At 44.9% G+C, this 12647-nt stretch overlaps 1 protein-coding gene across 1 annotated transcript in view; it reads right to left on the bottom strand.

Moving 5' to 3' along the window:
* The window catches only part of LOC144497733 (ADAMTS-like protein 2), a 151019-nt gene extending 139552 nt beyond the window's left edge, over positions 1 to 11467 (bottom strand). The window contains exons 1-2 of the mRNA XM_078219171.1: positions 11449 to 11467; positions 10366 to 10476 (exon numbers count right to left, since the gene is read on the bottom strand). Of these exons, the coding sequence (XP_078075297.1) occupies positions 10366 to 10476; positions 11449 to 11467 (130 nt within the window). The remainder of the gene's footprint in view (positions 1 to 10365; positions 10477 to 11448) is intronic.
* Positions 11468 to 12647: the final 1180 nt, after the last annotated feature.

Here is a 12647-nt window from a genome sequence, read left to right as displayed (position 1 = left end):
ACAGGCTGAAGCTGTCCACGGTTTGGCAGCAATTCACTTGCAGAGGTCAGAGGCTGACTGGTATCACACTGGTGCGATACAATGTGCTTTGTCTGAGATTAGGGCTGAGGCCCATTGTTGGGACAGAGTAGAGGGAGCAGTGCTCTACATCTGTCTGTGCTGTACCTGACCTGGGACTGCTCAAACACTGAAACAGAACATTCACCGTCTTGAACATTCCTCACCTACAGAGCACAAAGCAATTTTTAAAATATGAAATAATTGAATTCAGAAGGTTATAATTAATTTATAACAGACTGCTTCATTTTAACTTCTGACAGTTTCCCACCCACCAAATTCTCAGGATTTTTCATGTTTCTGATTTTCCACATTTATTTTCTTGCATTTCCAGGAGCGTAGTAAGTACTCCTGGAATTGCTTGAGGGTTCATCTCAATTACCTTGGAGTTCTATATTCCTTTCTCTAAATGTCCTTGTATGCTTCTGGTTTTCAGCCAGGTTTCACCATAACAAAGTAAGTACCATTTAGCCTCACCAGAATGATTTAGTTGTTCGGCCAGTGAGTGGGTGAGTTGGAATACGATTAATAGTTTGATGATCATAAGTTTGACCCTTGACATGATCAAAACAGAATGAAAAAAAGTGCAGTCTTAGATTTGGCTTCTTGTTTTTTTAATTTTCCAGGAATTTTCATTGTATTTTTCTAATTAGTTTAAGAATCAGTTCTGTGTTTTCCCGAATTTCCTGTTGGGTTTAATTTATTTAATGGATTTGCATTCTACTATTTATTTGGATTTAATTCACAGCAAACCTGAGGTGTATTTTGGGTACATGTGGGTGTTACAAGAGGAGAAAAACATTCACTCGCTTGATCCTGTTCCACCATTCTATTAGACCTCAGTGATCTACATCTGTGGTGGAGAGGCTTATGAGCTCCAATGAATCTCTTGGGCAATTTGTAGAGAGCTCCTTGCTCCTGATAGGACCGCCCATTATGGTAAGGTCAGGGTGGGGGCAAGGGAAGGTGAGAGGTGCCAGATGACATGCCGTCCATGAAGTCCTCAATGGCAGACCAGGCAAATGAAGACTGTGCATTTCATGCTTTAAGTTACAATGTCTTAATGATGAGGCAGAGTTAAAACAGGGATGGAAAGAAAAGAAAGAAAATCCTCTACTCCAGATCCACTACCTCATGGGACATTCTACCTTATGTTCCCAAAGATCTGCAGGTTAAGAATGGGCCTGTTCAGTCATATGAAGAGCCATGGCTGAAACTTGCGACCCTGAGTAAACATCTCTCTCCAATCAAGCTGCTGTTGCCGAGGGTCTGTATCTAAACTCCATCAATAATCCATATTCCTTGGTATCTTAACTTATTTAATATTCAACAGATCACCTTCCACCATTTTCACCAGCTCCAGTGTGATGCCACCACCAAACACACTTTCTCCTGCCCTTCCCTTTCCCCAAAGTGGGATTTCCTTCTGGGACAAGCTGATCCACTCCGCAACAACCCCCAAACCTCCCTCCCTCTCCTATGACACCATTTCATGTAAGCGTAGGAGATGCAACACGTGTGTCCTTTTACCTCTTCCCATCTCACCACCCACAGTGCCAAATATTACTTAGAAATTGGTATAGTATATTCACTGCTTACAACATGGTGTCTCTTCATTGGGGAGACCAAATGTAGACCGGGTGACCACTTTACGAACACGTCCATTCGGTCTGCAAGCATGACCTTGAATATCCTGTCACTTGTCTTTTTAAATCTACACCTTGCTTCCACTCTGATCTTTCTGCCTATGGCCTACTACACTGTTCCAATTAAGTTCAATGCAAGCTCGAAGAACAGCACCTCGTCTTTCGTCTCAGTGCTCTACAGACTTCAGGACTCAACACTGAGTTCAACAATTTTAGATCACAACATAACCTCCATCCAGTTCAATGTGTTTTTGTTGCTGATTTGGTCTTTTTTCATTTTTTATCCTTTCATGTTGCATTCAGAAAGCTGCTGTGTAACCATTCATGCCTCAATTGGACACAACCTTTGATTCTTTACTACACCGATTTTATCATGAAATGATAAGGTGAGGTGAGAGCAATTCCCTTGACAACAAGGAGCCACTCCAAACATCTTCAGCTGCTTCATCAATGACCTTCCCTCCCTCCAACGTAAGGTCAGAAGCGGGGATGTTCACTGATGATTGCACAGTATTCAGTACCATTCGCAGCTCCTCAGATAAAGCTGCCCATGTCCATTTGCAGAAAGAGCTGGACAACATTCAGGCTTGGGATGTTAAGTGGCAAGCAACATTCGCACAACACAAGTGATAGGCAATGACTATCTCCAAAAAGAGAAAATTAACCATCTCCCTTTTACATTCAATGGCAATACCATCATTGAATCCCCCACTATCAAGATCCTAGGGGTCACCATTGACCAGAATCTAAACTAGATCAGCCATATAAATACTGTGGCTACAAGAGCAGGTCACAGGTTGGGAATTCTGCAGTGAGTAAGTCACCACCTGACTCTCCAAAGCCTGCCAATCATCTGAAATGTGGAGATGCCGGTGTTGGACTGGGGTGGGCACTGTGAGAAGTCTCACAACACCAGGTTAAAGTCCAACAGGTTTATTTGGTATCACACAAGCTTTCGGAGCTCCGAAAGCTTGTGATACCAAATAAACCTGTTGGACTTTAACCTGATGTTGTGAGATTTCTTACTGTCATCATCTACAAAGCACAAGTCAGGAGTGTGATGGAATACTCTCCACTTGACTGAATGAGTGCAGCTCCAACACTCAAGAAACTCAACACCATCCATGACAAAGCAGCTCGTACCCATCGCTTTAAACATTAATTCCATCCACCGCCAATGCAGAAGCAGCAATGGGTACTGTACAAAGGATGCACTGCAGCAACTCACCAAGGCTCCTTCGACCTCTAAGGTCTAGAAGGACAATAGCAGCAGATATATGGGAACACCAACACCTGTAAGTTCCCATCCAAGCCACGTACCATAATGACTTGGAACTATAGTGCAATTTCTTTACTGTCTCTGGGTCAAAATCCTGATACTCCTTCCCTAATTTTGGGTGTGCCTACACTACCTGGACTGCAACACTTCAAGGCGGTGGCTCACCATTACCTTTTTAAGGGCAATTAGGAATGGGCAACACATGCTGGCTGAGCCAGAGACACCCATATTCCCTGAAAGGATAAAAGAAAATCACAGACATTCCCTTTGGTTCCTCTTGACACCCCACCCCTATCACCCTTCCAATACCTCAAAACCTATTACATTTCTATCTTCAACTCTGATGAAAGGTCATCTCAACCTAAAACATTAACTCTGTTTCTCTCCACAGATATTGCCTGACCCATTGAATATTTTCAGCACCTTTTGTTTTTATTTCAGATTTCACACCTGCAATGTTTTGCTTTGTAACAATCATTCTAATTTCTGAAAATTTCAATTGATCTAGCACTCCTGGCCATTTGGATCCTGATTTTCATGAACCTTTGCATGAAAATGTGTTTCCTGACATCACTCCTAAAAAGCCTAGCTCTCATCTGAAGATCACGCCTCTGTTGGATCATGCCTCTGGGCTCAATCATTTCACTGTTTTCCTAACCGGTCTCTTCCCTTTCCACCTTTCATAATCCTGAATTGAATCAAAATTATTTTGTCTGCATCCTAACTCGCCTCAGGTACCGTCCACCCATCATCCCTAATAATTACTGAACGACATTGACTCTTGGTATGGCAGCACGTTGATTTTAACATTTTCATCTCATAAATATACCAATGTCTATCTCTGTAACCTTGTCAAGATCTACAACCCTCCAAGATCTCTGTACTTCTCCAATTCTGGCTTTTTACACACCCCCAATATTCATTGTTCCACCATTGACACCTGTCAATTTGCCTGGGCCTTAAACATGAATTTCATCCCCAAATCTCTCCTGCTTCTCTTCCTTTCATTAAGATGCTCCTTAAAACCTATCTCCTTGCCAGATTTTTGGTCAGAAACTGACCCAAAAACAAGATCCTGGAGCTACAGGAAGGTAGTAATAACTCCAGCTATAGTTTTGAGACAGATTTTGGTTGTTTACTTGTGTACAGCACCTTAGGGCAATTTACGACGTTAAAGGCACTGTACAAATGCAAGTTGCTGTTGTTCTGTATTCTCCAATCAGAGGAAATGGTTTCACTGTATCTACCCCATCAAATCCCTTTCCCACTTTTAACACCTCAATTAGATCACCTCTCAGTCACCAGACAATACTGTTACAATGGGTGGGATTTGCTGGCCCTTACAGCAGCAGGCTTCATCACTAGTAGGATGGAAACATTTGAAGAGCCCTTAAAGTGGCTCTCTAAATATTCTCATCCTGGACACAATGATTCCTGCCAATGCCGGTTCCGGAAAATTCCACCCAAGATGAAAAATCCTAAAGCAATCTTATAAGTAATTGGAGGCCTCAGTCATTTTGGAGAAAGAAAATAAGGAAAATTTCTAAAATTGAAACACCTCCTCTCCAAAAAGTGACTATTGGAACTAATAGCTATAGCTGATAAAAGTGAGTAAGAGAGAATCAGTGTCATATGAACTTCATTTTCAGAACATTCTGCTCAGCATGTTCAGTTTTGATCAAACATGTTAACAGATAACAGATTCCAGAGCTTGTGCAAAATTATCTGCAGATCCCATAATTTTCAAATGTGTTGCTGTGTGAGAAAAGGAGCCATACAGATCAAGTAGGCAAGACAGCAGTCTGCTTGCTATGATCACTCATCTCTTCTGAAGTTGCTGGTCTGCATTGTTGCGGGCATGAGCAGCCCTGTGGGTCGCCCTCCTCCCACCAGGTCCAGGTGGTGAGTGCCACAGAAGGCCATCTGATGAGATGGAATCACATCACTTTCCAAAGTTGCATTCACCTTCACTTTCTGTTCAGTTATCTAATTTAGTATCAACATGCTTTGATTGTTCCAGTGGTACACATGCCCAAATCATTTGTATAAATGGGGAATGAAAGATCCTGGCTGGATAGGAGTCATCCAGCCCACCTCTACCTACAATCCCCAAGATCCAAAAAAACTACAACTACTCTCAACATTTTCCGTTCTATTCCCTTAATTCAAGCCATCCTTTTCTCCACATAGCTCCATTCACTTTAAAATGAAGCATCATCATTCATCTAACAAGCTCTGTTAACAAGCCCAGTGTGACAAGTTATCAAACATCTTCTGGAATCCTTATATACAACCACTGCATTCCTTTGATCGACTACTTAATAATGTCTTCAAAATAAAATTAAATAGTCACTTTTAACACCTCAATTACATCACCTCTCAGTCACCAGACAATACTGTTACAATGGGTGGGATTTGCTGGCCCCTACAGCAGCAGGCTTCATCACGAGTAGGATGGAAACATTTGGAGAGCCCTTAAAGTGGCTGTCTCTGGAATCTGTTATCTGTTAATATGTTTGATCAAAACTGAACATGCTGAGCAGAATGTTCTGAAAATGAAGTTCATATGACACTGATTCTCTCTTACTCATTTTTATCAGCTATAGCTATTAGTCCCAGTAGTCACTTTTTGGAGAGGAGGGGTTTCAATTTTAGAAATTTTCCTTTTAGTGATCTCACTAAATCCATGCTCACTGTTCTGGATTAACCTATGCCCTCCTGAAGTTTTATTCCATGCTGAGAAATCTAAGTTTACCCACAAAGGAGGTAAAACTGTTTTTCTTAGCTTCACACAGTTTTCTTTTTTTTTGACAGGGGTAAATCATTCTCCAACCTGATGGGAGGCGGTGGTGTTATGGCATTGTCGCTGGACTAATAATCTAGAGACCCAGGGTAATGCTCTGGGGACTAAGCTTCAGAACCCACCACGGCAGATGGTGAAACTTGAATTCAATAAAAATCTGGAATTAAAAGTTGAATGATGACCATGAATCAATTGTCATAAAAACCTGTCCGGTTCACTAATTTTCTTGGGAAGGAAATCTGTTGTCCTTCCCTGGCCTGGCCTGCATGTGACTCCAAACCCACAGCAATGTGATTGACTCTTAAATGCCCTCAGGGATGGGCAATAAATGCCAGCCCAGCCAGCAATGCCCAAATCCGATGAACAATTTTTTAAAAACCCAGTCGTTTTGGAAACATGATGATCCATGTCTCTGCTATCTCTCCCCATCTCCCTCAGTACCCTGGGACTCTAGGTAATTTTCCAATGTTTGTGGCCCCATTATCATCTGTCGTGGCTCTTCAAAATCATCCTCTGTTATATCTACAATTCCTCATTCCCACCTTCCTTTGCAAAATCTGGTAAAATCTTTTTTTTATGTTTGCCATTCCCCAATTTTTTAATTTTAAAAAAAAGCCCGCCTTAGCTTTGATTGAGTCAATTGATGAACATACCATAATTCAAACATGTGGTCAGTTAGTTGCAGCAGTGTACTCTTTTCAATGTGCAGTGATGGCATCAGTTATGTGACAGCACACTTGATCAAGCAGTGATAGCATGACACAGTTGATAAGAATGAGGTGCCAGGTTGAGATGCTCCCACAATAGAGAAGGAAAGCAAATCAGAGAATCATTTTAATGTCAGTCGTGGGAGGGAAGCACTCTCACAGAAAAGTACAAGTCCAATCAGAGACTTCAGCACAGATCTGGGCTGACACTCTTGTGCAGTACTGAGGGAGTGCTGCACTGTCAAAGGTACCATCCATTAGATGAAGCGTTAAAGCAAGGCCCATCCGTCCAGTTAGGTTGACGTAAAAGATCCCATAAAGCTATTTTGAGGGAGAACAAGGACATTCTTCCTCAGTGTCCTGGATTATACTTACACCTCAACCAACATCACTAAAGCAAATTATCTGGTCATTTAACACATTGCTTGTATTTGGAACTTTGCTGTCCATAAATTGGTTGCTGCATTCCTTACATTACAACAGTGAATACTCTTTAAAAGTACTGAATCAGTTGTAAAGCAGTTGAATCCTTCTGATGTTGTGAAAGGCATTATATAAACACAAGTCTTCGTTAAATTTTAATTACAGAATAATGATTAAAAAGATTAAGATAACTGTTTTTTAAATGATAAAAGATTTCAAACACTGCCATTTTGCAGAGCTTTCTAATGAGTCAATCATTTAATGCAAAAATAAAAAGAAACGAAAAACAGTGTTCACTCACACTTGGTTCACTTGACAATCAGGTGATTGGGAGGGTAGATGGATACCCGTAGCTTTCTGAAGTTTGACCCATGTTTTTCAAGTGCATTTAATGCCCCCATTTAGCCCAGCCAATGATCGTAATTGAAACAAGCTTTATTAAGTGCTGTGCAGGTTTTACAGTGTAAAGGCATCTGGAATGTGTTCTCTTTTCCTGTGAGGCTGCTGCCTAACTGTACTGTTACATCCAAGTAGTCAGAAGGAAGCCAAAAAAGCTGGCTGCAATGCTGAATACTGGTCTGTTTAAGCAGCCTGCATTGCACCAGTGTGGATTCTCCTGCAGATCCTGGAGTGGGTAACCCAGCTGTGACGGAGGCTGAGTAACCAGCCCCGAGTGCCAGCTGTGGAATGACCAGAACTCAGTAGGAAATGAAATGAAGCCATCACTGTTTGCAAATAGCCGGTGAGGCTCCCCCACCCTGTGTTGCATCAGTGGCTTTACCCCCATTGCCTTGCGGTGGTGCAGCAATGTACAAACCACATAAGATCTCAGGTTAAATCCCTGGCCTGGTGAATGACTTCAGTGATCCCTGTTACTGGGCGGCACAGTGGTTGGCACTGCTGCCTCAGAGCGGCAGAGACCCGGGTTCGATTCCCGGCTTGGGTCACTGTCTGTGTGGAGTCAGCACGTTCTCCCAGTGTCTGCGTGGGTTCCCTCCCGGTGCTCCGGTTTCCTCCCACAGTCCAAAGATGTGCAGGTTAGGTGGATTGGCCGTGCTAAAATTGCCCCTTAGTGTCAGGGGGACCAGCTGCGGTAAATGCATGAGGTTAAGGGGATAGGGCCTGGGTTAGATTGTGGTCAGTGCAAACTCGGTGGGCCAAATGGCCTCCTTCTGTACTGTAGGATTCTATGATTCTGCTACGGTGCAGGAAGGGGGGTGATGGTAAGGTAGGAATTAGTAAGGGTGTAACAAATAATCTCAGCAAAAAGACATAAACAAAATCAAGCACAGTTGCTGTTCCCGTTCACTATCCAGAGATCCCTGTTAAACAATATGTGAGCGTAAACATTCAGCAAAGGTGAGGTGTGGCTCCACTGGAATGCCTTCCATGGTCAAATATTCTGTCGCCCTCAAGTATCTGTGCTCGCGCAAACAATGGCTGATATAATGAGGACACAGAAGAGCTCAAAGTCAGGCTGAAAATCAGTGCCTGAAAGATAGGAAAGGGCAAAAGTGCAAAACCAATGAACAAACATCATTTTATTTGGATGTGTAGACACTTCATTTGAAGAATAAATTCACTTTTCCGCTCACAGTACTGTTTGTGAAAATTCTGTTTGCAGATAAAGAATTTAGATTCATTTCAAATATTGACCCGTTTTTTGAGTAATGGCTGGGCAGCAAAACTGAACTACTGTAATCTGGCACTCACTTAATACTGAAGACATCTGTCCCATAAGATAACATTTTTAAAGCCAGACAGGACTCAGACAGCTTCTGAACAACACACGACCCTCCCTGCTTCCACAATGATTTTTCCAAGAATTCCTTGACTCCGTTCAAACAGGTTTGCAAGGAATGTTTCGACGCCTCTCCTAATTGCCAGCTCTCTCTATTGCGCAAAGGATGAGAACTCATGCTATCAAGGTCATCTTAGTGAGTGACGGGATGCACTGGTGTTCCAGATGTTTGAGTTTTTTCAGCCAAGCCCATTACTTCTTAAAGGTACCGTCAGTTTCAGGCAGCAGCAGACAAACTGCAGAGTTAAAAGAGTTGTGGTTTCGGGTCTCATTTCTGCAATAACTCCAGGGAAATCTGTTTTTTCTCCCACCTGTAACGTCCAGTATTACAGTATCTCTGCAGCATCTGTCCATCTGAGAGCTGAACTACAAAGGATTTCAGCTTATTTTTTATGGAACAGTCTCCCGAAAGGTCTGCCCCTTTGCTGAGTTATAGACTCCCTCTGCTGACAAACATTCAACCCCGGGGTCATTCTTCACAGGAATCAGAGCCATGAGATATTCACATGCTGACATGCCTCATTGAATTGCCATTAACAACCTTAGCTTGCTGGGTCTTTTTTTTCCTGAACTGGGGTAGAATTAGAAATAATTTACAGGAAAATGTCAACAATTCACTACAATAGAGTGTGGCATGAATGTGCTTTGCTCCCGGCTGAAGCACGGCCATCATCAAGACTATTCTTCTCGCAAACAATATGTAATCAAAGCTATAATGGCTTCATAAAATGTATGCGTGTGTGTCTGCATGAGGTGCTTGGGGATTCAATAATAACGGTGCTTGGAATTCTAGCATCAGTATGAATTTATCACTGCTGCAACAAATCTGCAACCTACAACCTAGAGGGACAATGGCAGCAGGTGCATAAGAACATCACCATCTACTAGCTGCCCTCCTAATTCGAACCTATTTCACTGTTTCTTCATTGTTGCCAGGTCAAAACCTTGCAACTCCTTATCTAACAGCACCATGGGAGTATCTTCACCACACAGGACTGTGCTGTGCAAGAAGGCAGCTCACCACCCCACCCGGCATTGTTTCCACCGGTAGGTGGATTGGAACCAGAGCACACAGATATAAGATATCTAATTTTTAAAAATCCAGGATGGAAATGAGGAGAATTATTTTACCAAGTGAGTTATGATCTGGAATGCACTGCACGAAAGGACGGTGGGAGGAGATTCACCAGTACCATCAATTGCAGCATACAAGTCAACCCAGTGTGAAAGACAAACCCAGGTGCAATCTTACCAGCTCGCCATGCCCGTCAATCAGCTATCTTCCCAGCCCCTTTTTATTGGCGAGAATCACTTTTGCCCAGAAAGGGTGCAAAGCTTATTGGTATCGGATTGCCTGAATTCCCATCTCATTAGGGAGCTTGGTATGGCTGCTTCCCCCACCTGGATGCTTTCCGCCTCTCTGGTGAGACGTTATGCCAGCACGAATCACTACTGGGACGCAATTCCCAGGCCGGAATTTTCTGGCCATTCATGCTGGCGGGGTTCTCAGGTCCTGCTGCAGTGAATGGAAATTTGGCCAAATTCCCCGTCCTCACTGCAGTGGTGGCGGGGCGTGAATGGCCGTGCGATTCCGGCCAAAATGTCTTAGCGACAAGAAAATGTGCCATTTTGTTTGGCACACCCCATACCATAATCTTTTGATACTTCGTGCAATGAAAGAGCCTCCATGCGGTTCTCATCGGCATGGACCCTCTGGGCCTGTGGCTCATCCAAAGTGATCGCAGCTGTACAAGCGCAAGCTGCATTTAAACACTAACAACGGACTCACAGACAATCACGCCAGGAAGATGGCACCGCAATGAGCAGCACATTGCGTCTCGGAGGGAAAGCTGGGCCATCTGCTGGATGTCATGGAGGAGAGGAGGACCATATTCTACCTGGGAGGCCGTGCCAGTGAGTGCCCGTGCACTGGCACAGAGCACCAGCAATCGGTCCTGGAAGATGATGAATTACCTGGTTTGGTCAGGAAGGGTGAGTGTCCATCTCATCCTGGCATCAGTCTTGTCTGTCGCACCTGGAATTTCCATGTCAACCCACCACCTGACACCCGCGACCTTCCAGCACCCAACCCCTCAGCGCCTACTTCCAACCCCTCTGGCACACCCCCGCATCACAACCCCAGCCTGCCAAGGCACAGTCCCGACATAAGGCACCCGATTTCCCCCACTCGGAACACCCCCGTCACCCCTGGCCCTTCCAGTCATCAAGCTCTCAATACCCCCTTCTGTTCCCATAGGATAAGATAGCCCATAATCGTTGGGAGTGGGAGAAGACCAGAGTTGGGGTCCCTGAGCTGCGTCTCCTCACTCCCTTTGAGGAAAGAGCACTAGAGCTGTCAGGGGAGGCTGAGGAGAGAACAGTGAATGGCAGTCAGGTCGGCAAGTGACATGGAAGTCTCAGAATGATCCACAAAACCTTCATTATTATGACATATCTCAAGTAAGTGGCATGCTGCCCAGATATTTGTCCCTCCCTTGCACTGAACCATGTGTCGTTTCTTGCAGAAAATGACCCCGATGCGCCTGGCCCATCTGGAGTTGCCACCCCTGCTGCCGGATGACAGCAGCGACAAGGTCTCAGAGGAAAGTCCCTAGGAATTCTCCGAGGCCAGCACCATACATTCAACACAGGCATCAACCACATAATCCACCAGCGCAGATACTGTCAACACGGTGGGACATGATAGTGGTGGAGGCTTCTAGGTCACTTACTGGTGCGCACGACAGCCATTGATCAGGTGGAGGTGAGAACGCCCAAGTGGTTGGGCACACAGAGGTCTCCCAGAGGCAAGGAATCAGCCAGGTGCCAGGCCGCTGGGATCCTTCACCCCGCAGCTGTTGGAGATGCACCAGCAGAGCTGGGGATTACAGGAGGGGCAATACTGCAGCAACTGTGAGGCTGTTTGAAGGAGTCTCACAGCTTTCAGTCATAGAGTCACAGAGGTTTACAGCATGAAAACAGGCCCTTCGGCCTAACTTTACCATGCCGTCCAGTTTATAATCACTCAGCCAGCCTCAATTGTCTGCATTTGGTCCATATCCCTCTATATCCATCTTACCCATGTAACTGTCTAAATGCTTTTTAAAAGATAAAATTGTACCCGCCTCTACTACTACCTCTGGCAGCTCGTTCCAGACACTCACCACCTTCTGTGTGAAAAAATTGCTCCTCTGGACCCTTTTGTATCTCTCCCCTCTCACCTTAAACATATGCCCTCTAGTTTTAGACTCCCCTACCTTTGTGAAAAGATGTTGACTATCTAGCCTCCCATGCTCCATGGAAAAAAGTCCCAGTCTATCCAGCCTCTCCTTATAACTCCAGACACAGGAGGCCATGGCTGAGGGTCTCAGAGGCATTCCAGAGACACAGTGGGCCATGGCTGAGGGTCTCGAGAGCTTCGCCCAATCTCAGAGGGTTACCGCTGAGGGGCTCCAGAGTTTAGCCTGGTCACAGAGTGCTGCCATTGAGGACTCGCACACCATGGGGCCGATATAGTTGGAACTCCAGGACTGGCAGAGCCAGTTGACACCGAGACTTCTGGAGCTCATTCCAGCTGCCCCTACGTCCCATGGAATGTCCCAGGGACTCAAGGGCACCCCAAGGGAGGAGGAAGGACTGGAGCCCAGCTGGGGCCTTCCACCTGGGATATGCCAGCTGTCACCAGGCCTTCTGATTCTCCCCTTCTTTACACCAGAGCATCTCACTGGCAGTGGGATGAACATGGTGGCACGTGATAGAGGCCCTTCGGCCCACCAAGTCTGTGATCCTCTGTTCGCAGAACATGTGTCAGACTCCTGACTGCCGTGGAAGTCCAAACGCTCATCTCAAGCAGTCCCACCGTCAGGGTCCTGTGGGCCCACAGTGACAGACGGCCTGTCATGGCATACCCAACACCCACCAGACCCTGGGA

The sequence above is a fragment of the Mustelus asterias genome, chromosome 8 (genome assembly GCF_964213995.1).
Source record: "Mustelus asterias chromosome 8, sMusAst1.hap1.1, whole genome shotgun sequence".
NCBI lineage: Eukaryota > Metazoa > Chordata > Chondrichthyes > Carcharhiniformes > Triakidae > Mustelus > Mustelus asterias.
This window is presented reverse-complemented; position numbering and strand designations above follow the sequence as displayed.